Source organism: Podarcis cretensis (assembly GCF_951804945.1).
Source record: "Podarcis cretensis genome assembly, chromosome: 4".
In the NCBI taxonomy this organism is placed as follows: domain Eukaryota; kingdom Metazoa; phylum Chordata; class Lepidosauria; order Squamata; family Lacertidae; genus Podarcis; species Podarcis cretensis.
This window is the reverse complement of record NC_137173.1, coordinates 86,218,923-86,242,471: the sequence shown is the minus strand read 5'-3', so window position 1 is coordinate 86,242,471 and position 23,549 is coordinate 86,218,923. Positions and strand designations below refer to the sequence as shown.

Here is a 23,549-nt window from a genome sequence, read left to right as displayed (position 1 = left end):
CAGGATCAGGTTTAAGGTGCTGGTGTTAACCTTTAAAGCCCTATACGGCCTAGGACCCTCGTACCTACGGGACCGCCTCTCCCGGTATGTCCCACAGAGGAACTTACGGTCTTCAAACAAAAACATCCTGAAGGTCCCAGGCCACAGAGAGGTTAGGCTGGCCTCAACCAGAGCCAGGGCTTTTTCGGCTGTGGCTCCAATCTGGTGGAACGCTCTGTCCCAAGAGACTAGGGCCCTGCGGGGCTTGACATCTTTCCACAGGGCCTACAGAACAGAGCTGTTCCACCAGGCACAGTCTGACTCCCTCCTTTGGCAATCTTCACAGAACTTTAGCCTAATGGTTGCCATCAATTTGAGCTGAATTAATTTTAGAATGTTGTACTATTTTATTGTTGTTAGCCGCCCTGAGCCCGGCTTCAGCTGGGGAGGGCGGGATATAAATAATAATAATAATAATAATAATAATAATAATAATAATAATAATTATTATTATTATTATTATATTCCCCCTTGCACCTCCTATGCCCTCTCAAGATATGACCTGGAGGGTTGGGGCACACCAGAGCAGTTTTTGGGGTGCAGGAGTGCTGGAGAGGAAAGAAAAGAAGTTGAATGTCTTTCTGTTTAAGCAGTCGGACATCACTGGACATCACTCTGAATTTATAATGCACATAGAAACAACTGCAAATTCAGATAAATACCCTTTAGTTCCATTACTATAAGCTGATTACTTACAAGGTCAAGAGCAGAACCTCCGCCAAGATATTCCATTATTATCCATAGTTTTGTATCCTGTAAAAGTAGAAAAATAATTATCTAAATATCAGCCAAAAAAATTTTGAGAATTTGTTTTCATTAATGCTTTATATATAAGTAAAAAATAGTGCCCAGTCCCTTTTCCTTTTGTGCCCTGCCTTTTAAAATGTAAGCCTAGGGAGCAAGCATTGTCTTACCACAAATATTCATAAGCTACTCTAGGAATTGGTTTTGACTGAAGGGAAATATATAAACGCACACACAGCTCTCTCCTGCAATTTTGCTTCTGCATAACTAAGGAACATATACTTTTGAGGCCCTTATCCTGGAAATAAGTTCTACTACTAAACTGAGTGAGCCTTCAGAGTAAACACCCATTTTGTAAACATATCAAACAGTATCACTTTGTATATCAACTTAAAAATGATGTGTTTCAAGTTAAAGCAGTGAAGTAAGTTAATGGATATATTTCAATTTCCCAAAAAGTTTCAGTTTTCTTCCAAAAGGGGCAAATTGTCTTGAAAATTCCAGAAATTTTACATCCATAATTATATATATACTTGAGTAGAGTAGATACATCCGTAACTATATATATACTTGAGTAGAGTAGCTTACAAGGATGTTCCAAGTATCCCTAGGGTTGCCCAAAAACTCTTCAGGGGTCCCTCAAACCAAAGATCAATAATGGTTGTCAGGTGTTCCTCAAAGGACAGCTTGCCCATTATTCCAATCTTTGTCTACAGTGGCTTAAGACCACAATACCTCAAGGATCGCTTCTTTCCATGTGAACCTACCCAGACCCTGAGATGATCTTCTGAGGCCCTTCTTCATGTGCCCTCTCCTCAAGAGGTCCAGAGGGTGGCAACACGAGAAAGGGCCTTCTCTGCAGTGGCTCCCCGTTTGTGGAATGCTCTTCCCAGGGAAGATCGCCTGGCGCCTTCATTATATATTTTTAGGCACCAGGAGAAAACGTTCCTCAACTTAAGAAGCTTATTATGAAGACACCATTTCCTCTTTCAGCAAGTCTGCTAAGCGGTGATTTTTATCCTAATCAGTATCTGTGTTAGATCTGAAATTTTTATATATGCTGTTGTCTTATACATGCTTTTATTGTATTGTGAAATTGCTTCAACGTGCTTCAACAGAAACAATTCATAAATGAAGCAAACAACAACACCATTAACATTATTTTGCATTTCTACCATACGTGGATCTGAGGCTTAGGATATTTTCCCAGCAGTCATGGGTGCACAACCTCAGCAACCCTGCACTTAAATACCATCCAAGCACAATTCACTGCCAGCAATCAGTTTGTTTAATATTAGCAGTTCCATGGGCTCGTGACTCATTCCCTCCAAATACAGAAGCAAACAGTTTCTTAAAGAGTCAATGGATGCAATCCAAAAAAGTCTGCAGCTCACCCAACATGCAAATAAGAGATTTTAACTTTTCTTTTTAAGGCAACTACAGTGTCTCCTCCTCAGCCATCGAAGCTGCTTCTTAAATTCCCAGAAGCTGCAAAAGCAGTTTGCAGAGAGGGGCAAGGCTGTAAATTTTAAAAATAAATAGAAAGCTCTCATTGATACATGCACCCTTTTGTGTATTCAAATGCGCTTTTAAGGCCAAAAAGCAAAACATGCCTTGCTTGCAAAACTGCTGGCTCAATTAAGTGAAACTATTTACTGAGGAAAATATCCCTTTATACTCTGCTTCTCTGACAGTTGAATGAACAAACATTTTGGCCAACATACAATATCATATTTATCATGCACTTGAAACATATATAGTGGTACCTCAGGTTAAATACTTAATTCGTTCTGGAGGTCCGTTCTTAAGCTGAAACTGTTCTTAACCTGAAGCACCATTTTAGCTAATGGGGCCTCCCGCTGCCGCTGTGCCACTGGAGCACGATTTATGTTCTCATCCTGAAGCAAAGTTCTTAACTTGAAGCACTATTTTTGGGTTAGCGGAGTCTGTAACCTGAAGTGTATGTAACCCGAGGTACCACTGTATAATGAAAGGGATACTATCACAAGGTAACCCTGGGGACAGGGTCTTCTTATTCTGCAAACACAATATTAGTCAATATAGCAAATGTTATTTGCAACTGCTTTTCACCAACTCTCCCCCTCAATTTACCAATAACCCCCTCTTAACCTCACAGAATCATAGAACTGCAGAGTTGGAAGGGACCCCCAACATCATATAGCTCAACCCATTGCAATGCTGGAATACTGTCCACAACTGTCCCTTGGTGGGATCCAACCACCAACCTTCTAGTTCAAAGCCAGATGGATTGACCCATTGCACCACCTAAGATCTCAATCCAAATGTATTGCCCATGAATGTCTTACCATCATTTCAATGAATGTAAAGGGGAGGGGGTTCACTACATTCTTGAGTGTTTGACCTACTTTCAGAGCAACAGTGCCTCTTTGCCCCTAGTCTAGAAATAGTTTTCTCTATAGTTTGTTCCCAAAACTGGAAGATGACATTTATGGAGGAAGAGCTCAGGGAACGGCCCTGTATCCCGCAAATGGCACAAGGAGTAATTACAACATCAAAATATGTGGGCATGAACATAAGTTTTAGAGCCAAAGAAACAGTTTGGGGGGAAGCCAATATCACATGTGCTGCATTAAAAAGGTTATTATAAGTAAGAAAGGACAGGTGATTCATGCTAATTCTCCCATTATATTCAAGTGGATGATGTCTGTGTCATATTCAACTCTGGTCACATCCATTTGGGACAAAAACCTGGAAGTATCCATAGAAACGAAATGAAGATTATTAGAGGCCTAAAACTGATGGCCCATAAAAAGCAGGAGGAAAAATCAGTATGTTTGTTCAGTTTGGAGGAGAGAAATGGGAAATAAGACTTCTCGAAAATAAGGCTGAGTTTTTCTCGAATATGAGATGACAACATCCTGCACCCACAAAGGGCTAAGACTCACATTATGAAGAATTTTTGAACTCCAGGAGTGAAGCAGCATGGGAATCAATTGCCTGAACTTACATGAAATCTCTAGCCCAATAGAATATGTCAAAAATACTGATTAAATGACTTGAAGCAGACTTGATCCCCAAGGCAGAAGGAGTTAGTGAGTTAGCTTATTAAGATCAAAGTCCTGCAAAGAAGGGAATCTGTCAATGAAGTTGAAAGTGGACCGTTCTTTGCAACAGAGATGCTTTAGACCAGATCCTTGACCTATGGATGGGGAACTAAACAATGGCAGGCAAAGTCCTTCATTTCCATTTCTGTATTAGTTCTAATAAAAGGTGTAACCTACAATGTTCTAAAGGCCTCGACAAGTAAAATGCTTGGAAGTCATCCACTAAGAAAATGAGACTTAAGTACTTTAAGTCGCCCAAATGTTTTACTCCTACATTCACAGACTAACCTCTGCAACCCTTTTATCTATGTTTCCTTTGATCACTATCTTCCAGTTGTTAAATCTCACTTCTCCAGGTAACATTATAAGCATTACAAAACAAAAACACCTTTACAAATCAAGTATGTAGCATCTTCAGCATAAACTAGGGTTGGAAGATGCTTCTTTTAAAAATTGCAGCATTAGTCTCTTGCAGCAAGAAATGCAGACAACTGGTTTACTGAAGCCTAGGTTTTTATGGGCAGGAGCAGATTTCACTAGATGAGTGAGTAAGCTGTATTTCTTCCATTCTTGCTGAGTTCCACTTAAACAACTTGTCCAATGTTGTGGAAAAGAACTGGTAAAGATAAGAGGGAACATAAAACAGAAATACTCATTTGTGGTATGTCAAATCAACGTGGTATCCACTTAACAGATGAGCCCAGACACCGAAGCTCTAGTTTTGCTTCAGATCCAAGGAACAATAATGCATTTTAATGATTTAACATATGATTTAACATCTTTCCTTGTGCTGACTACCAATTGTAGTGTACCACCTTTAACACGAAAAGGCCTGGAATCAGAAGGTGCAATCTCAGGGATTATAGGGTTTCTATAATCCCACAAGGAAACCTTTGAGAGATGAAAATGTTGGGCTGAAGATCGTTCTCAAGACAGCTTGCAGAACTGATTAGAAGCCATTGGCTGGTGAGCATTTCTAAGATGCTTACCTCTTTTGAAGTCCCTCGTATCATGATGGATGCTATCTGCCCTTGAGCCACATCCCTTTGATGGGAGAAATACTGAGCTCCAAATGTTATCCCCATCCATCCAAAATAGTAAACCACACAGGGGGTCGGGGAGGAGTGAGAGAATACAAAGCAGAATGCAAAGAAAGCAGAAATAATTTCACACCTGAGGACTGATGCAACTCAAACATGGGCCAACAAAGCAGCTGAAACGCAAATAGCTTTTCCCTGACATGAAACCCGATGTGAAGGTTTTTATTTATTTATCATTTAATCACTTAAGATTAGATAGACAGATGATAGATACCGTATTTTTCGCCCTATAGCGTGCACCGGCCCATAAGGCACACCTCGGTTTTTTTTTGGGGGGGGGGAATGAATAAAAAAATTATTTCTCCCCCCCCCCCAGCCGCGCACGCCTTGCGAGCCCGGTGGCAACTCCCGCCGGGCTTGCAAGGCTTGCGGATAGCTTCCTGAAGCCTGGAGAGCGAGAGGGGTCGGTGCACACCGACCCCTCTCGCTCTCCAGGCTTCAGCGAAAGCCTGCATTCGCCCCATAGGATGCACATACATTTCCCCTTCATTTTTGGAGGGGGAAAAGTGCGTCCTATAGGGCGAAAAATACGGTAGATAGATTAGAGTGGTACCTTGGTTCCCGAACAAATCGGCTCCCGAATGCTGCAAACCCGGAAGTAAGTGTTCCGGTTTGCGAATGTTTTTCGGAAGTCAAACATCTGATGCGGCTTCTGCAGCTTCTGATTGAGTGCAGGAAGCTCCTACAGCCACTCGGAAGCCATGCCTTGGTTTTTGGACGGTTTTGGGAGTCGAACAGACTCCCGGAACAGATTAAGTTCAAGAACTAAGGTCCCACTATAGATAGAGATGAGATAGATATAGATAGATTGATAGACGAAGGATAGATATCTTTTAAGCGGTATACAAAATACTAAAGCAACAACAGACAGCTTAAGCAACAAATACTACAAAAACACAGAGTTGACATATAAATATATTTTGCATTAATACAAGATTACTAATAAATATAAGACAATATCAGTTCTTTTGCCTCTGGACACACCCTGCCTATCAGCTTCCTGGCTCTCACCCAGGGCTCCACCCTGGAACTCACCCAGAGCCCAAACAAACTCTCAGCCCACCCACAAAAGTCTCACAAAGAGCAAGGTTGCTGCGGACATAACCCTAGTCTCTCACTCTAGACTTGCTTTTTCGTGGGCAAGGTGTGCAGAGCTTTCTCAGGCTGTCCAGCACAGCCATGTCCATTGAGCAGTTGGCTGCACTCTCTGTACCCAGTTGCAGGTACAGCAGGTTTGGCAAGTTTCCCAGAGGAAACTCCAAGAATGGGAAAAGGACAACACTGTCTTCTCCACTCACAGGTCTTTCTTCAGCTTCTGCCTCCCTTCTCTTCCAGCTGCTTTCTAGTATGAACTGCCACGTGGATGATATTTGCATGGTTACTGACACATTACAGTTGGTTATGAAACAGAGTATTTGCCTAAGTATATGAACACTTGCCCAAGATTTCATCCTCCCTCTGGCTCATTTTCAGTTGTCAAAACTGTGTTTCCATTCCACCTTGTCGCAGGCCCATTATGTAAGCCTCTTGGACAGGTGTCGCATATAATTAATAATAATAATAATAATAATAATAATAATAATAATAAAGGTAAAGGTACCCCTGCCCGTATGGACCAGTCGTGTCCGACTCTAGGGTTGCGCGCTCATCTCGCTTAAGAGGCCGGGAGCCAGCGCTGTCCAGAGACACTTCCAGGTCACGTGGCCAGCGTGACTAAGCGGCATCTGGCGAGCCAGCACCAGCGCAGCACACGGAAACGCCGTTTACCTTCCCGCTATAAAGCGGTACCTATTTGTCTACTTGCACTTAGGGGTGCTTTTGAACTGCTAGGTGGGCAGGAGCTGGGACCGAATGACGGGAGCTCACCCCGCCGCGGGGATTTGAACCGCCGACCTTGCGATCAGCAAGTCCTAGGCACTGAGGTTTTACCCACAGCGCCACCCGCATCCCAATAATAATAATAATACTTTATTATTTATATGCTGCCTATCTGACTGGGTTGCCCCAGCCACTCTGGGTGGCTTAAAACAAATTAAAACACAGTAAGACATCAAACATTCAAAACTTCCCTAAACAGGGCTGCCTTCAGATGTCTTCTAAAAGTCAGATAGTTGTTTATCTCCTTGGCATCTGATGGGAGGGGGTTCTGTCCAGCAAGAAGGCCCTCTGCCTGGTTCCCTGTAGCTTCAATTCTCGCAGTAAGGAAACTGCCAGAAGGTCCTCGGAGCTGGATCTCAGTGTCCAAGCTGAATGTTGGGAGTGAAGAGACACTCCTTCAGGTATTCAGGGCCAAAGCCGTTTATGGCTTTAAAGGTCAACACCAACACTTTGAATTGTGCTTGGAAATGTACCCTCACACCTGCATACCCCTGTCCCCCAGAAACAGTACTTCTGTCTTGTCGGGATTCAATCTCAATCCATTAACCACCATTTGGCTCCAAGTAGTTTGGGCTTTAGATCCTTTGATCTGGCAATATTTGTAAGTAGTCTTTTTATCACATCCATATATTTAAAGTATTTTACTTACTCTAAACCCTAAAGGTTGGCAGAATGAGCAGTATATTTCCCCCTCTCCTCCATCTGAATTTAAATAGACTTTTAAAGAAAACTGGCTAGCCAATAAGTTTGAGGGGGGGACCACAAACCTTCCTTGCACAAAATAGACTAATAATTCAGGGCCATCTAGTGGTGAAATAGTATTCCTATTCTGATACAACAGAAGCAGGTTTATTAAGTACAATCGTACCTTGGTTTTCAAACAGCTTAGTACTTGAACGTTTTGGCTCCCGAACACCGCAAACCTGGAGGTGAGTATTCCACTTTGCGAACTATTTTTGGAAGCTGAACATCCAATGGGACTTCTGATTGGCTACAGGAGCTTCCTAGAGCCAATCAGAAGCCACACTTTGGTTTTGGAAGTTGAACAGACTTCCGGAACAGATTCTGTTCAACTTCCAGGTACGACTGTATACAGTTATAGAGTATTTTGTAGTACAGATAAATAAAGACATTTACAGATATCGACAGGTTTTTTTAAATGCAGGCACTAAAACATGTTACAATGTGTTAACGACATGTTTACCCATGGAGACGCAAAGGTATGAAAAGTCAAACTAGTGAGCTGTTACTAAATTAGGTCAACACAGGAACAATGGAACAGCATTGATCCTGCGAACATCCCTCAATACCATAAAACATTCCAAATGGAATGTACTTAGCAGTGTTCGAAATTAGCCAGGCGCCTTTTGCACCTGTTGTTTTGACCACTTGTGACCAAGTGAAGTGGCCTTGTCGCCAGGATGGTGCCTGACATCTCCACCATCTGGGGATCATTGGATGTGGACAGCTTCCACACACTAACACCCCAGCCTGTAGAATTCTACCAGTTGTATTTTACCTGCCCAATCTGAATGAATTTCTGGAACCAAAATGTTTTTCCTGTGCAGCCTGAGCAGGAGCAATCACCAAGAAAAAGTCGGAATAGGCCAATAAACATGTGGACTATCCATGGATCAAGTGACTTGTGGTTGACCACAAACTTGACATGAGCCAACAGTGTGACGCGGCAGCTAAAAAAGCCAATGCAATTCTGGGCTGCATCAATAGGAGTATAGCATCCAGATCAAGGGAAGTAATAGTGCCACTGTATTCTGCTCTGGTCAGACCTCACCTGGAGTACTGTGTCCAGTTCTGGGCACCACAGTTCAAGAAGGACACTGACAAATGATGCCTTATGAGGAACGGCTAAGGGAGCTGGGCATGTTTAGCCTGGAGAAGAGGAGGTTAAGGGGTGATATGATAGCCATGTTCAAATATATAAAAGGATGTCACATAGAGGAGGGAGAAAGGTTGTTTTCTGCTGCTCCAGAGAAGCGGACACGGAGCAATGGATCCAAACTACAAGAAAGAAGATTCCACCTAAACATTAGGAAGAACTTCCTGACAGTAAGAGCTGTTCGACAGTGGAATTTGCTGCCAAGGAGTGTGGTGGAGTCTCCTTCTTTGGAGGTCTTTAAGCAGAGGCTTGACAACCATATGTCAGGAGTGCTCTGACTTTTCTCCTTTAGGTTCTCAAAGCTCTTAACCTACCGGTAGCTCCAAGTTGTCATCTGAACTAGCCAGATGACAGTCCCGCCATTTGAAATTTAGCACCTAGCTTATATATCTGAGTTTTTAACTAAGTGGGATAGTACATGGGATTTGTGTGACTACAGTGTATGACCCATGGAGGTCCACAGCTACCTACTGGGACATGATACAGACTCAAATACACAGATGGGTGTTATAGAAGGAAGAGAGGATACATTCCCCGAACAGCAAAGGGAACCTGTACCTCAGCTCACCTATGTAGCAAAGGTGGCTCTTTCTCATCAGGCAAGTGGAAGGCCTCCTGACTCAACTTCCCCCAATGATGCAACAAGTTCCTAACTGAGAAGCAACTACTACTTGCACCAAGGCTGAAAGATATGCTATATTTATTTATTTTTTAAAGCAAGTCACTGTTCTGATTCCAGACCTATACCTATAGTATGATGTAAATATTGGTCATCTAGGTGGTTCTAGAGATTAGCAAGTACAGAGCAGGTACTGCAGTCTTTTTCATTAGACCAACTTGTCTCTCTCGTCTACTAGATGAAAAACCCTTCTGCAGCACAAAAAGCCTGAATGCTGAGCAGGCAAACAGCCTAAAGCAATGATCTGAAGGCATGCAGAGCTTTTCTACCTTTTTGAGTCCACGGCTCCCTTGACCAGCTAGATTCTTTCTGCAGCACCCCATAGCAGCTCAGGGGCCCAGTTATGTCAGCCCTTGCCTGCAGAACTGGCAGCCTCTCACCCTTTTTTGAACGCCCTCCCTTGTGGAGTGTTCCCTCAGCCTCCTCTCCCCTCTCCTTGGGAGTCCTCTGGGCAGTTGCTGCTGCCGCCCCTGATCTCTGAGCTCTTCCCCCCCCCCCAAGATAGGTGCCTCCTCACACTGCCCCACAGGGGCCTGGGACTTGTTTGTCCATTCCCAAGGACTGGCAGGCAGGCTGGCTGAGCTCCCTCACCCACATGCTTGCTTATTCCAAGGCCATCTCAGCTCCTGGCACCCAGCATCCTCTGGCCAGCAGCAGAGGCCCCATTTGCCTGGGGAGCTTGTAGGCAGGGCTGCTGCAACAAACAGCTGTGCAAGCCTTTGGGAGGCAGAGACACAAGAGGGAATCAGAGAAGAGAGGGAAGGAAAGAGGGGTGGAGGCCAGTGTTGCCCACAGCACCTCTGACTATCATTCAATGCAATCCAGGGTGCTACAGCACAACGGTTGAAAACCACTGCAATAAGGGACTGTGATTCTGCTTTTCTTCAAGAGGTTCTGCATACCAAGGCTAGACGCTTCTAAATAATGAAGCTCACCGAGTTTTCAAAATAGCATAACGCCCAAGAATGCTGCAGAACTGGCCTCAAAAGGCCTTTCATGAAGGCGTAGGAAAGAGCCAGGGAGGTGATCACAAAAAAAAACAGGTTTCATTGCCAGAACAGCTCTGGCTTCTACTCTACTGCTCAAAAGGTATGCAATGAGAGTAGAATTTTGACAGATTAAGGTTGCTTGTGCAACACCCAACTTCCCCTGTTCTACCCATACCACTTCTGTGCCAATCCCTGGCTTGAATCGGAGAAAAGACCATGGAGCATCCAGCATAATGCAAACTGAAAATCAAGCAATAAATGCTATGCGCATGGCATTCACATGGTGCTATGAGACAGAGCTAGTCACATTCAAGCGCTATTACCTATTATTAAAGCTGAGAACATGTTAATAATAATAATAGTAATTTTATTATTTGTACCCCTCCCATTTGACTGGGTTACCCCAGCCACTCTGGGCAGCTTCCAGCATATACAAAAATATAATAAAACATTAAAAACTTCCCAACACAGGGCTGCCTTCATAGTTCTTCACATCTGATGGGAGGGTGTTCCACAGGATGGGCACTACTACCGAGAAAACCCTCTGTCTGGTTCCTTGTAGCTTCACTTCTTGCAGCGAGGGAACGGCCAGAAGGACCTCAGAGCTTCCTAAACAAAAGAATCCTTGCAGCTGCTGCATTTAACACTGGCAACATTTATGTAAGCCCTGACTACCCATGTGAAATGGAAAGGGGCACTACAAGGCAGAAGTGCATATGTTGATCTGGTATATTCTGGGCCAATGTCTGCTTTGCAGTCAACCAGCGCTTTCAGAGTCGAGCTGGGGAAAAAATGAAGAAACCATGCCTGTTTATATACAGCAAGCAGAACTATCAGCTAAAACAAATCTCTCTCTGCATTTCCCTGAAAGAACTCCATCAAACCTATCAGCTGGCCTTGCGGGAACTGCCCAACTTTTGTAACCCTGGCCTTGAGCAGCAACTAGGTCACCAAATCAAGAGAAAATACCAGACAGCTCTAAGGGGACTTGTGATTCCACATCCTAATAGCTGTCAACTTTTCCCTTTTTTTTAAGGGAAATTCCCTTATTCTGAATAGGATTCCTCGCAAGAAAAGGGAAAAGTTGACAGCTATGCGTACGGTAATGCTGCAGAACAGTCTGCCGCACAGCCCAGCACAGATACTGCCAGAACCACCACCAACCCAAACACTCCCCACCCAAAGCTTCGCAACCCAAGACACCAATTGACTCCATAGGGAAAATAAACAAATAGTATAGAGGTTTGTAAGCCAACACTGTGTGGGTGGAGTTCTACTCAAGCAATGGGGCTGCCCTTTTCTCAAATCCTCCCTGCAGGCTCCCTGTGCCTCCAATATCTGTTCTGGAGGGAGCCCCCAACAGCTTGGAGCAGATTTCAACAATGCATGGGGAAAAGGAGAACGGTCTGTTCCATCGCACAAGCAACGTTCCATTGGATACAGTTCATAGCATAACAACCCCGCTTAAGACATTCAGTCCACAGAGAGGGAGTGGCACCTGTGACAGGTAGCAGGGCCCACAGGGAAGATGTTATGAGTGTGGTTATGGAACCTGTTCGAGCCTATTGTCCACTGGCTGCAAATCATTTTGGAAACTGCAGAACTGGTCCTATATGCCTCATCTCATGTTGAGCACCTCCATGACATTCCAATGGACTTATGTATTGGGGACTCCTAATCACTTATGGGAGGATGGCCCAACGAGCAGCCCCTGAGGCCTTTTGGGGAGCCCCTCGGCAATGTTCGATGCCTCCAGCCCTTGCTCTGCCTTCTCCAAGGTGGGTGAGTGAAGTGCTGGGCTTTAAGAAGGGGGCCCCCAGAGTTTTGCCTTCCCAAAGTCAAATTAGTGCTTTTCCAGCTTTGGGAAGGAGATGAGAGGGCTAGCCCTGAACATATGGGAAAATAATATCTGGTATATGGCAATGTCTGAGCATCACCAGACACAGGAGGGCAGTCAAATTCGAGGCATAACAAACAGACAACTTCAAGAAATGTGGACCCTTTTCTTTAACTATGTTAATGACCAAAAATCAAGACCTTTCCTATATCAACTGCTCAATATTCTCCATGGAGGGGTTACGTTAAGTACTATGTTTGAATGTTGAAAGTGTATGTAAAACAAACACCATTATATGTACTGCTGGAGAAGTGTTTAATGGTTATTGTATTTGTATTTTAAAAAAACCAATTAAAAATGTGTTTGGTTTGGTTTTTAAGGAGATAGGAGGGCTCTAGGACCCTACCAGAGCCTGGCACCTTGCTTTGGGAAGGCACAATGAGGGCCGGGAGGGGGGGGACTGTCAAATTTTGGCCTTGCCAAGGCACTGTGTGACCCCTGGGTTCCGGGTCAAAGTACTCTTGCAGCCCACTTGATCTGAAAAATTGAGCCACCCTGATTTATGAAGGAATCTCAATTTAACACCTCCCTGCAGGTTCGGATCTGCTAAATCTGGATTAGTCGAGATTTATTAAGACCATAAACTACTAGAAGTTTGTGCTCTCACTCCTCCCACGAAGATCTATATCACAATTACTAATTGCTCTGCGGCCTCTTTCTGGAATGTTTTCAAAGAAGGGTTGTGTTTCTTTCTTTCATTTCCTTTCTAAAAATATAAAATTACACATATTTGTGTAAGCTTCCAGAACCCATGGAATTAATGGGAAATGTAAACCTAAATGTTTAAATAAAATGCCCTTGGGATTTGGGGGGGAGGGCAAAACGCAACCATTATATTGTAGTGTTTTTTCTCTTTTTGGGGCCATCAAGAATATCACTGACATTTACTCACTTGAGATATAGAAAACCGATCAAGATAATCATTTCTGATCTATAGCATATTATGCATTCTCACCAATACAGAACATACAGTGGCATGACAAATGATCATTCAGCAGATTAAAACGGAAAAAGAGATATAAGCACAATCTATTATAATGAACTGGGAAGTGTTGTAAAAACCACTCAAACACTGAGGAAGGAAAGACGATGCTAAGTCTACAGAAGTCTGTGGTTTCGTTAAATGTTTTGTTTCATCCCTCCCCCCCCACCCCATATTGGATTTTCCATTGAGATTTTAAGCTCTGTGTATTATTTGTAAGCCTTCTTGGTTTTGGTTTAATGAAAGATAGAATAAGAATGCAGTAAATACAGGACAAGGAAACAATTTTATTGCATTCTTTCCAATACAAGAGCTGCCTTCTCCCTTTTTCAGGAAGATTTCATTTTCCTGTTTTTGAACTTGCTCGGCTTTTTAGAAGAAACACATATTTGAGTAAAGTCTATTGGTTTTAATCACTCTATGGAAAGCTAAGAAGAAGGGATTGATAAAAACGGCCAGTTTTCTGTTGAATACAGATCTAATATTCCATCATCATGGCACCCAGCACATCAAACCAACTCACTATTAGATGTTCCACCATCTAAGAGCCAGCAGTAGGTTAGACAAAGTACAAGAGCATGCCATCCAACCATATTGCCACTCTATTTTCACACTATCATTATGCTTTGAAAGACTTCACAGGCATATTCTAGTTTCACATACATGAAGGCCTGAGTAAATATGTCTCCAAGCTGTATCATTCCGAGGTACTCATCATCACTAAAACAAAAAGAAAACCTTGCTAAAAACAGTTCCTCATTCTAGTTTGCTAGAACCAATTTCTGTACATTCAAATACAAGCACCTGTATGTAACTCGTGAAATAAATATTAAATTGGTCCCAAATGGGGTGGCCAGATTCCTAGCTCAGGTTCCATTCAGAACTCATATATGCAGCTCATGAAACAGCTGCATAAGATGCCAGTTTATTTCTGGGTCCAATGTGAGTAAGATGCTCACACTAGTGTTCAAAACCCTAAATAACTTAGGGCCCAAATATCTGAGAGATCATGGCCTTCTCTACAGACTCAGGTGTTAAGATCAGCAGCGGTAGGAATGTCTTGGCAGTTCCGCTGCCACTACCCAGGTGAGGGCGGTTTGGGTAAGGGAATTCTCTGTGGCAGCCCCTAAATTGTGGAATTCCCTCTCCACACAGGAAATGCTGAAGATGCACTTATTTTATCTGGGCCTTTGACACCTGAAATGTATATTTTTAGGATCCGCCTTACTTACTTAAAGTAAGAGATCCTAACTTACTTTAAACTGTTTTTACAGTTGTGTTTTGAATCGCTGTAACCTGACCTGGGACCCTGGAATGAAGGGTGGGCAAGAGATTTTAAATTATATTATTAATGGTGACAACTAGTATCTGCAATCTAGTTAAGATTTCCATGTTTACATATTTTCTAACTGAAATACATGAGTGGAAATCAGACAAGACTCCAGAGCCTAAAAGCTGCCTCCACGTGATTTTCTCCAATTCTCCTGTCATTACATCCCAGGCCTTCCTGGGAGTTCAAAAACCTGAAGCTTGGGGTGCCAAGGGGATACGGGGAGCTCCACTGGAGAAGCAGCTAGGCATTCTCCACTCCGCAAATGGAATTTCACTGGCCCAGTTCCCAGTGCCATGCAGGCAACTCTGGATAACATAATTTTTTGAAAAATTATAACCCCCTTTTCACCCTCTAAGTCTCAAAGTGGCTTACAACAGCAACATAGGTAAAGGTAAAGGGACCCCTGACCATTAGGTCCAGTCGTGGCTGACTCTGGGGTTGCGGCACTCATCTCGCTTTATTGGCCGAGGGAGCCGGCAGACAACTTCCGGGTCATGTGGCCAGCATGACTAAGCTGCTTCTGGCGAACCAGAACAGTGCACGGAAATGCCATTTACCTTCCCGCCGGAGCGGTACCTATTTATCTACTTGCACTTTGACGTGCTTTCGAACTGCTAGGTTGGCAGGAGCAGGGACCGAGCAACGGGAGCTCACCCCGTCACGGGGATTCGAACTGCCGACCTTCTGATCGGCAAGTCCTAGGCTCTGTGGTTTAACGCACAGCACCACCCATGTCAGCAACATAAAAAGGTAAAGGTACCCCTGCCCGTACGGGCCAGTCTTGACAGACTCTGGGGTTGTGTGCCCATCTCACTTAAGAGGCCGAGGGCCAGCGCTGTCCGGAGACACTTCCGGGTCACGTGGCCAGCGTGACATCGCTGCTCTGGCGAGCCAGAGCCGCACACGGAAACGCCGTTTACCTTCCCACTAGTAAGTGGTCCCTATTTATCTACTTGCACCCGGAGGTGCTTTCGAACTGCTAGGTTGGCAGGCGCTGGGACCGAGCAGCGGGAGCGCACCCCGCCGCAGGGATTCGAACCGCCGACCTTTCGATCGGCAAGCCCTAGGCGCTGAGGCTTTAACCCACAGTGCCACCTGCGTCCTGTCAGCAACATACAGAACACCTAATTTAAATATAAATTAAAAACTCAGAAATTCAAAACCTCAGAAATTTAAACAAAACACTAGAGTAGAGGCATCAAGGATATCAAGCAATCAGTGCCCTCTCTTTGGCGGGAGTTTAGCTTTGGTGTAAAAAGAAAGAGTGTTTATGTATAATATCATACGTAACACACACACACAGCCTCCAGGATTGTTCCATTTTACCAAAAAAAAAAAAAAAAGGTTTACTTTTATCAATATTCAACACATAAATCAATAGCACTTCAATATCTAAATAAAGAGACACTATGTAACTCTTTCCAAAAAAAAACACCTTATGGAAAAGATAAACAATCCATTTAGTCTAGTACTCAAAACATCCTTCTTCCGCTAATTGCTATTCTGTAATTTCACAAATATATTGATTTGTAAAACGTGCATATTTTAAATAAGACAATTCAACATAAAGCCTCTAACCTTTAAATAAGATCCATAGTATTTGGTAACATATGGACTGTCGCACTGACTCAGCACTGTAATCTCTTGTTGAATGTCTTCTATTTCATCTTCAGCTTCTTCTAGATCAATAATTTTTATAGCAACAACTTTCTGACTTTGATTGTCAATTCCTTTAAAAACTTCACCAAATGAACCTTTGCCGATCTTCTCCAGCTTTGTAAAGAGCTCTTCTGGATCTGCTTTCAGATTCTGCAGAAATACAGAAAAGAAAAACGACACCTTTGACTTTAGGATTCTGAGTTCTTGAAGGCATGTCTACTCAGAAGTGAGACTTGCTCCCCAGTAGCATACACAGGATTATGGCGTCAAATAATTTAATTTACACTGTAGATCTCAGTTCAGTACAAATATTCTAGGTTGACAGTTTTAATACAATCGTTTCAAACAAACCTGGGAAGGCCTATTCTATGTTCAAACTATTTGCAAACAGGTTTTCGTACTTCAATTTTGTAATATTCTCCTTCCTAGATACTGAATCCCATGTGATCTACCAGCAAAAGCAGGGTCATCCCTAAATGAAGTGCCAGAACCCCAATGTCTAAATGAACCCAAAATTTGCATCGTGAAAACCAAAGTTCTATGCCAACCACAAGCTAAAGAATAGGACGATCTGTGCTTAAAATTTTGGATTTATAGAGCTGTTGCAGTTGAGGGGTTGAAAAATTAAGGTGATTTGGGCAAGTCAAATTTATGCTGGTAAAAAGTAATAGGGCAGACAGGAGGATAATCTTAGGAAGATAAGGGTGTTAGAAAGGCAATAATTCCATTTTACTCATTATAATTCCATCCCCCAAGTTACTAGGGGCCGAGTCACACTGCCAATGTATGCTGTCATACTACCTAATATCCATTAAACTTCCTCAATATAGTGTCCTCCAGATAATTTGGACCACAACTCCTATCAACCCCAGCTAACGTAACTTCCACCAACCCTGAATGTTGGGTATCAAGTTGAGGAAAGCTGAAACAGCCTCACATATAGGATTGTTGCTGCAGTTGTAATACAGTGCATGTGTGCATCATGAGAACTTTGTTCCATGAATGCATGCTGTGCAGCTTCATACAATTCCACCTTTTAATAACAGAAAAGCATAGAAATGGCTGACATTGTTTACAAGGCACATTTAAGAAGCCCACATGTGCTTGGCCGTAACACATGCAGAGAAACAAAGCCCCAAGCACAATCTGGATCCTTCCCCTTCAAATGACTGGCTTCCATGATGCCCAAACTAACCTCAAGGCATCACAGTATGCGAGATGAGGGTTGATGCATTGAGATCAAGCAAAGGTATGTATAGCTTGAGTTGACTAGTAGTGGACACCACAACTACCCTGGGCAACTGTCAAATTAACTAATTAATTTATTAGAACTCTGCCACATTATCAAAACTACTGTCTCTGAGAAGAACTCAGTTCTTCCTAGAAGGTCAATGGAACATTGTGCTAACCCTAACCCTCAGACATTTAGGACATTTATATTCCACTCAAGGTGGTGTACTAGGCACTAACAGAACCTGCTTACTTTCTGCAAGGCCTTCTTAGACCATACCCTGGGACCAATCTTTTATCCTGTTCAAAAATAACAAGGGCCCATCAAGTCCACAATATAGTAAGCACTAACCACACAAAGAGCAGTCCCAAGGCCTGTTCCCTCTCCCCCAGCAATGTAAATGTACCATAAGACTGGGACTGTGAAGTTTCTATATACACCCCCCTCATATTCCCACTCATTTTTACAAGTGGCTCCCATAAGTGTATGTATATAAGTGCCAAACTGAACATAAGACAACATAAAATTTCTGTTTAACTATGGAATACCTAGCTAAGAGCAACAGAGCTGCACACAAACATGCTAATAAGAAGGGGGCATATGTGCTTTCTCTGTGGAGGCAAGTTTTCTATTACGAACAGCAATAAAGTTTTACATTTTCAGCTTTACACCAGAGCTCTACAGAACCAGATTCGCAGAACTAACCGAAAGAGCTATTAAAATTGATGAGAATGTAATCCTTTACTGTGTGTGCTTTATTCAAGCTTGTAATTAGCCAGCAGAGCATATGAATTACTCCCAGGCAACTAGGCCCAAAAACTTTCTAAAAGTTGGGGTTCTTTTTGGGTTTTTCCCCAACTCCCCAACTACAAAAAAGAGCAGTCAAACCAAGATGGTGTGCGTGTGTGTGTGTGTAAAACTAGATTTTGCTAACTTATTTCCAAGACTCATAGTTTCAGTAACGTTACCAACCCTAGAGGGATATGGCTAATTGACAATATAAATTAGCGTTAAGACAAACAGGTAACCAACAAAAACTAGCAGTGAATTCAATACCTAAAGTACATTGTGAGGGCAGTGAAAATGCTAAGATTAAGACTTGTTACAGTAAAAACTGTAATTGTATTGGAACAGATATGATCAAAATGTTCCTATGGAAATATTGTTATCTTAAAAGAGGCATAATTTCCTTTTGCCATTCAAAACAGGATGATTAATTTAAGGGAAAATGTGCTTAGATTATATATTGTCTACAGTTATCACTATTTTCAGTTCCCTTTCCATGACAATGCACCACCACATGAACTATAAAATGTATGCTTTGCAGATCTAAATAGGGTTTCAGAAAACACAAATCTAGAAAACGGAGCCTCTGAGTTTAACCAGGAAATTCTAGTGTTGCATCTTGGCCACTCTCTTACACCTGGCCCCTGCAACTCTTGTCTAACCTGTTTTAGTCAAAAACTTCACCAGATTTCAAAAGGAGGAACCATATCCTGCTTAATCCCCCCCCCTGTCCTTTAACCCAGCTGATCACATGATGTCAGCAGGGCTTCAAATGACTTATCTCCAATGGTTCCCAGTAGCTGGTCATGAATAATCCCTTGTTACTCAACAACCCCCAAGACCTTTTCTGAAACAGATTTTGCCCTCCTTGCAACACACCATTTATGAAGCAGCTCGGCAAAAGCAGTACAAGGCAGCACCCTAAAATCATTTCTATAGGCCCAGTCCAACTTGTAAAAAATGCCTCCTCCCTTCCAAAATCTATTGTCCGTTTTGAAAACACTTGAGGATCGACTGCTGTTCCTCAGCTTCTTTTAGTCCCCTGTATTCAAACCCCTTGCATTTTTGACCACCTGACTTGCATTCATAATAATAATAATAATAATAATAATAATAATAATATATTACTAATACCCGCCCATCTGGCTGGGCCACCCCAGCCACTCTGGGCAGCCCCCAACAGAAAATTAAAAAAACGGTAATACATCAAACATTAAAGACTTCCCTAAACAGGGCTGCCTTTAGATGTCTTCTAAAAGTGAGATAGTTGTTGATTTCCTTGACATCTGATGGTAGGGTGTTCCACAGGGCGGGCGCCACTACCGAGAAGGCCCTCTGCCTGGTTCCCTGCAACCTCACTTCTCACAATGAGGGAACTGCCAGAAGGCCTTTGGCACTGGATCTCAGTGAACGATGGGGGTGGAGACGCTCCTTCAGGTATACTGGGCCAAGCCGTTTAGGGCTTTAAAGGTCAGCACCAACACTTTGAATTGTGCTTGGCCAGAGCTGCAAGGCATGCACGTATATAAACACAAATGCACTGGCAAATGCCATTTAGAGCTGATTCTATTTCTAGAATCTACAGTGGTACCTCTGGTTACGAACTTAATTTGTTCCGGAGGTCCGTTCTTAACCTGAAACCATTCTTTACCTGAGGTACCACTTTAGCTAATGGGGCCTCCCACAGCCGCTGTGCCACCACCGTGCGATTTCTGTTCTCATCCTGAGGTAAAGTTCTTAAACCGAGGTACTACTTCCGGGTTAGCAGAGTCTGTAACCCAAAGTGTTTGTAACCCGAGGTACAATCTCCATTCGTATATAGATGCTAGGGGACCAGCGGCCTAACACATACCTCAAGGAATGCCTCTCTCCTCATGAACCAACCCAGAACCTGCACCTGAGGCCCTCCACAGCAAGTGTGCAGGGTGGCAACATGAAAACAGTCCTTTTCCACAATGGCTCCACTTGTGGAATGGTTCTCCGCAATGAAGCATGCCAGGAGTCATTGCTGTGCATCTAGGTTCCAGTCAAAACCCTATTCATTGACCCAAGGCAGTTATCGTGGCCTTTGTGGGACTTATCCTTCAAGTGGTGTGCGTAGGACTTGTAACTTTTAAATACAGGGCTGGAATGAGTGTTTAAGGTTTTGTTTATTGCTGTTTTTACATTATTTCAATCCCTTCCGTTTTTATTTTTGCTGTGCAAGTTGCTTTGAGGGGCCTGAGTGCAAGCGGTAACAATCACAGCTACAACTCACATCTGTGCTGGAATCTATTTACTAAATGAGCACTATTGGTCTCACCTGTCCCTGGAATCTGACTGTCTACAATAGTTCTAGAGCTTTGTTTTTCTCTTGCTATCAGTCACTTACTACACCCCTGTTAACTCCTAAGTGTCTGCGCCCAGGAAATGCCAAGCAGGAATTAAAAGAACTCTGGGCCATGTCATTTTTGAGCATGTCGCTTAAAAAGGCTCATATCTGCCCCTCACAAGTACCAGTACTAGATTTTCCTGTAAAAGCAGCCTCCCTCCATTCTAGAGGGCAGTAGCTCACTCTTCCAAACCCTGCTTGCTGTTTTCGGCTTCTGATTGGCTCCAGAGCCTCACAAGATCCAGAAACTCCAGTGTACTGGGAAATAAGTTTGCATAAAAACCCTCAAGCATGATATGTAATGCAGCCTCAACACTTTACCTCATAATGATGGGCTTGTAGTCTCAGCTGTGCCCCAATAAAATATACCTCCTTGTCTCCAAGTAGAGAACAAGGAAGCACACTTCTCCCCAGCTTCTGCTTCCCATTTTTGGCATAGTTACAGAAGAAAAGGCAGCTCAACTCTCAGGCCCCCTTTCTAGCCAAGGCACAGCCAACCCATTCAGATCTACTGCAGCCTGCAAAGAACAGAAAGCTGCAGTCTGGGTTAGTTCTGCTACTCAGTTTAGCTGAGAAGAAAAGTTCTCTCTTCTTGTGTATGTAGTCACTTATCCCTTGGTCTGGTGAAACACAGGCCTTCTTCCCTCGCACCACTTCTCCTTGGTAGGCCATAGCAACCCCAAGCCAGAATAGGAAGGCCTACATGTCTGCCACCACTTCCTGGGATCCTGCAGGCCATCAAAATGCAGAGCTCTTGAGTTTGGAAAACCGGACTCGCGTCTCAACATACAAAATAGGAATGCACATCTGAATTCACACCAGAATTCTTCTTCCCTGTTTGCCACGCACACTCAAAGAGATGTTATTTTATGCTACTTAATGCAAATACTACAACACTACAGATGCAAAACAAGTTTCAAAGAAGTTTTCCAGAGAGATGGAAAACTCCCGGGTAATAATAAATGAGGCCGAAGACGGACTCCTTCCTTAAAGCATGAAAATAATTCTTGAAACGGCTAGCATTTTAAATACTGTACAATTAAGTCCCCCCCCCCCCGCCACAACAAATATTACTTCAAGGAGGCCATATATGGATTTTGCTAACAAACAAAAAAATAAGAGAGAAAAACTTAAGGTAAAACTTGCTAAATCACACTCATTCACTCACTCACTCACTGTCTCACACACACATACCAGCCAAAAAGTTACCTCTTTGTACCTTTTTATAAACCTCATACGCTACCTGACCCTTACCCAGATGTGATGACCATGGTCATCTATTGTGCCTTAACTGTAGTGGATCAGAACATGGGTTTCTTGTGAGGGGTGGTGTTGTTGTTTCTAAAGGGAGCCCTTTAAAAGATCTTGGCCACAGGATACACACCTGCATTACTGCTAGCCGCTCCCAGGTGACAGCAGAACCCAAAACAAATTAAGGGCTGCCCCTTAATTTAAAACAGCAAACTATCCGGATTGTACCTTGAGCAAGGCACCAACCCCCTCCCTTTACAAGGGGCGGTCTGAATAGTTGGCAGAGCAGGAGATTCTTAAATATCAGGGTCGTGGGTTCGATCCCCATGTTGGACCAGGAGATTCCTGCCCAGCAGGGGGTCGGCCTAGCTGACCCTCGAGGTCCCTTTCGAGACTGCATTTCTAGGAGTCTGTCCCCTCAAACTCCCCCCCCCAAACTGCTCATTTAGACGCTCCCTCCAGCTCCTTTACAAGTTAGCCAGGTTCACCCAGCCCCCACCCTCACCCAAACCAATGTTAGCAACCCCCGGATGAAACAAACCCCTGCATACCACTAAATTAGCCCGGGGGGAGGAGGAAGTGTGTGTGTGTGTGTGTGTGTGTGTGTGTGTGTGTGTGTAAATGACCGTCCCCCCCTCAAAAAAACCCACCTCCCCCTCTGCGTTCCCATTTTGGGGGGGGGGGGCCTCTTGGATTGCAGTTTGAAGCCCATGCAGGGAGGTGGGTTAGGACGGGGGGAGAGCCCGGAGGCGGCGGCTGGTTTCTCACCTGCATGCCCGGCAGGCCAGGCTGCTGCACCGGGGAGTGAGCCATGATGACGGAAGCGGCAGAGGCAGCGCTGCTACCGCCCCTCCTGCGCGCGGGCCCCTCTCCTTCCCTCCTCTCTTGCCTTCCTTCCCTCCTCCTCCTCCTCCTCCTCCTCTCTCTCGAAGCAGCTCCAGGAACGGAAGGATTCACCTCAGCCCCATCCCCAGCCAGCCCCCGCTTGCTCCTTCCCCCTCGTGCACCCCCGATCCACCAGGGCTAGGCTAGCTACCAGCCGACTACGGAAGGGACGGGCGGGCGGAGGACTCCCGGGTCTCTGTGCGTCTGTGCGCGCGCGCGCGCGCAAGGCAGCGAAGAGGGCGGGCAGGCGCACAACACAGCCGGGTTTGGGAAAGGGGTGAACCTGGAGGAGGAGCGAATCCTGACCCTCCTCCTCCTCCGCGCACGGGTCCGTAAAGGGAAAGGACGAGGCCACGAGGAGGAGCCACGCTTCTCGCGCAGCCCAGCCGGGCCTATTGGCGCGCGGCGACGGGGCGGGCGAGGCGGGCGCCCCTCCCTCCCTCCCCAAAAGAGTTCTGCGAAAACTCGGAAAGCGAACTCGCTTGTAGATGTTCACATGCACTCTTCATATGCATGTATAGATATGTGTCGCCCGTATCAACCACTGCAACCACAGCGCTGGGCTTCGCCCCCCGATGGCGCACTCTTCCAATCATCGGGCTGAGGTTCCTTCGGCCCCCCAAATAAAATATATGCCCTTAAAGTTGATGGGCATTGCCATTCAAATTGTGTGTGTGTGTCGTCTTGGGATCTATTTTGCGGGGTGGGGCTTACCCGCCCCCTCCCCATACTTTATTCAGAT

General features: G+C 44.2%; 1 protein-coding gene across 1 annotated transcript in view; it reads right to left on the bottom strand.

The window, feature by feature from the left end:
- Window positions 1-22,994, bottom strand: part of STK24 (serine/threonine kinase 24) — a 43,726-nt gene extending 20,732 nt beyond the window's left edge. The window contains exons 1-3 of the mRNA XM_079972881.1: window positions 22,691-22,994; window positions 16,203-16,433; window positions 736-792 (exon numbers count right to left, since the gene is read on the bottom strand). Coding sequence (XP_079829007.1) covers window positions 736-792; window positions 16,203-16,433; window positions 22,691-22,735 — 333 coding nt within the window. The 5' untranslated portion in view covers window positions 22,736-22,994. The remainder of the gene's footprint in view (window positions 1-735; window positions 793-16,202; window positions 16,434-22,690) is intronic.
- Between the last annotated feature and the right edge of the window lie 555 nt (window positions 22,995-23,549).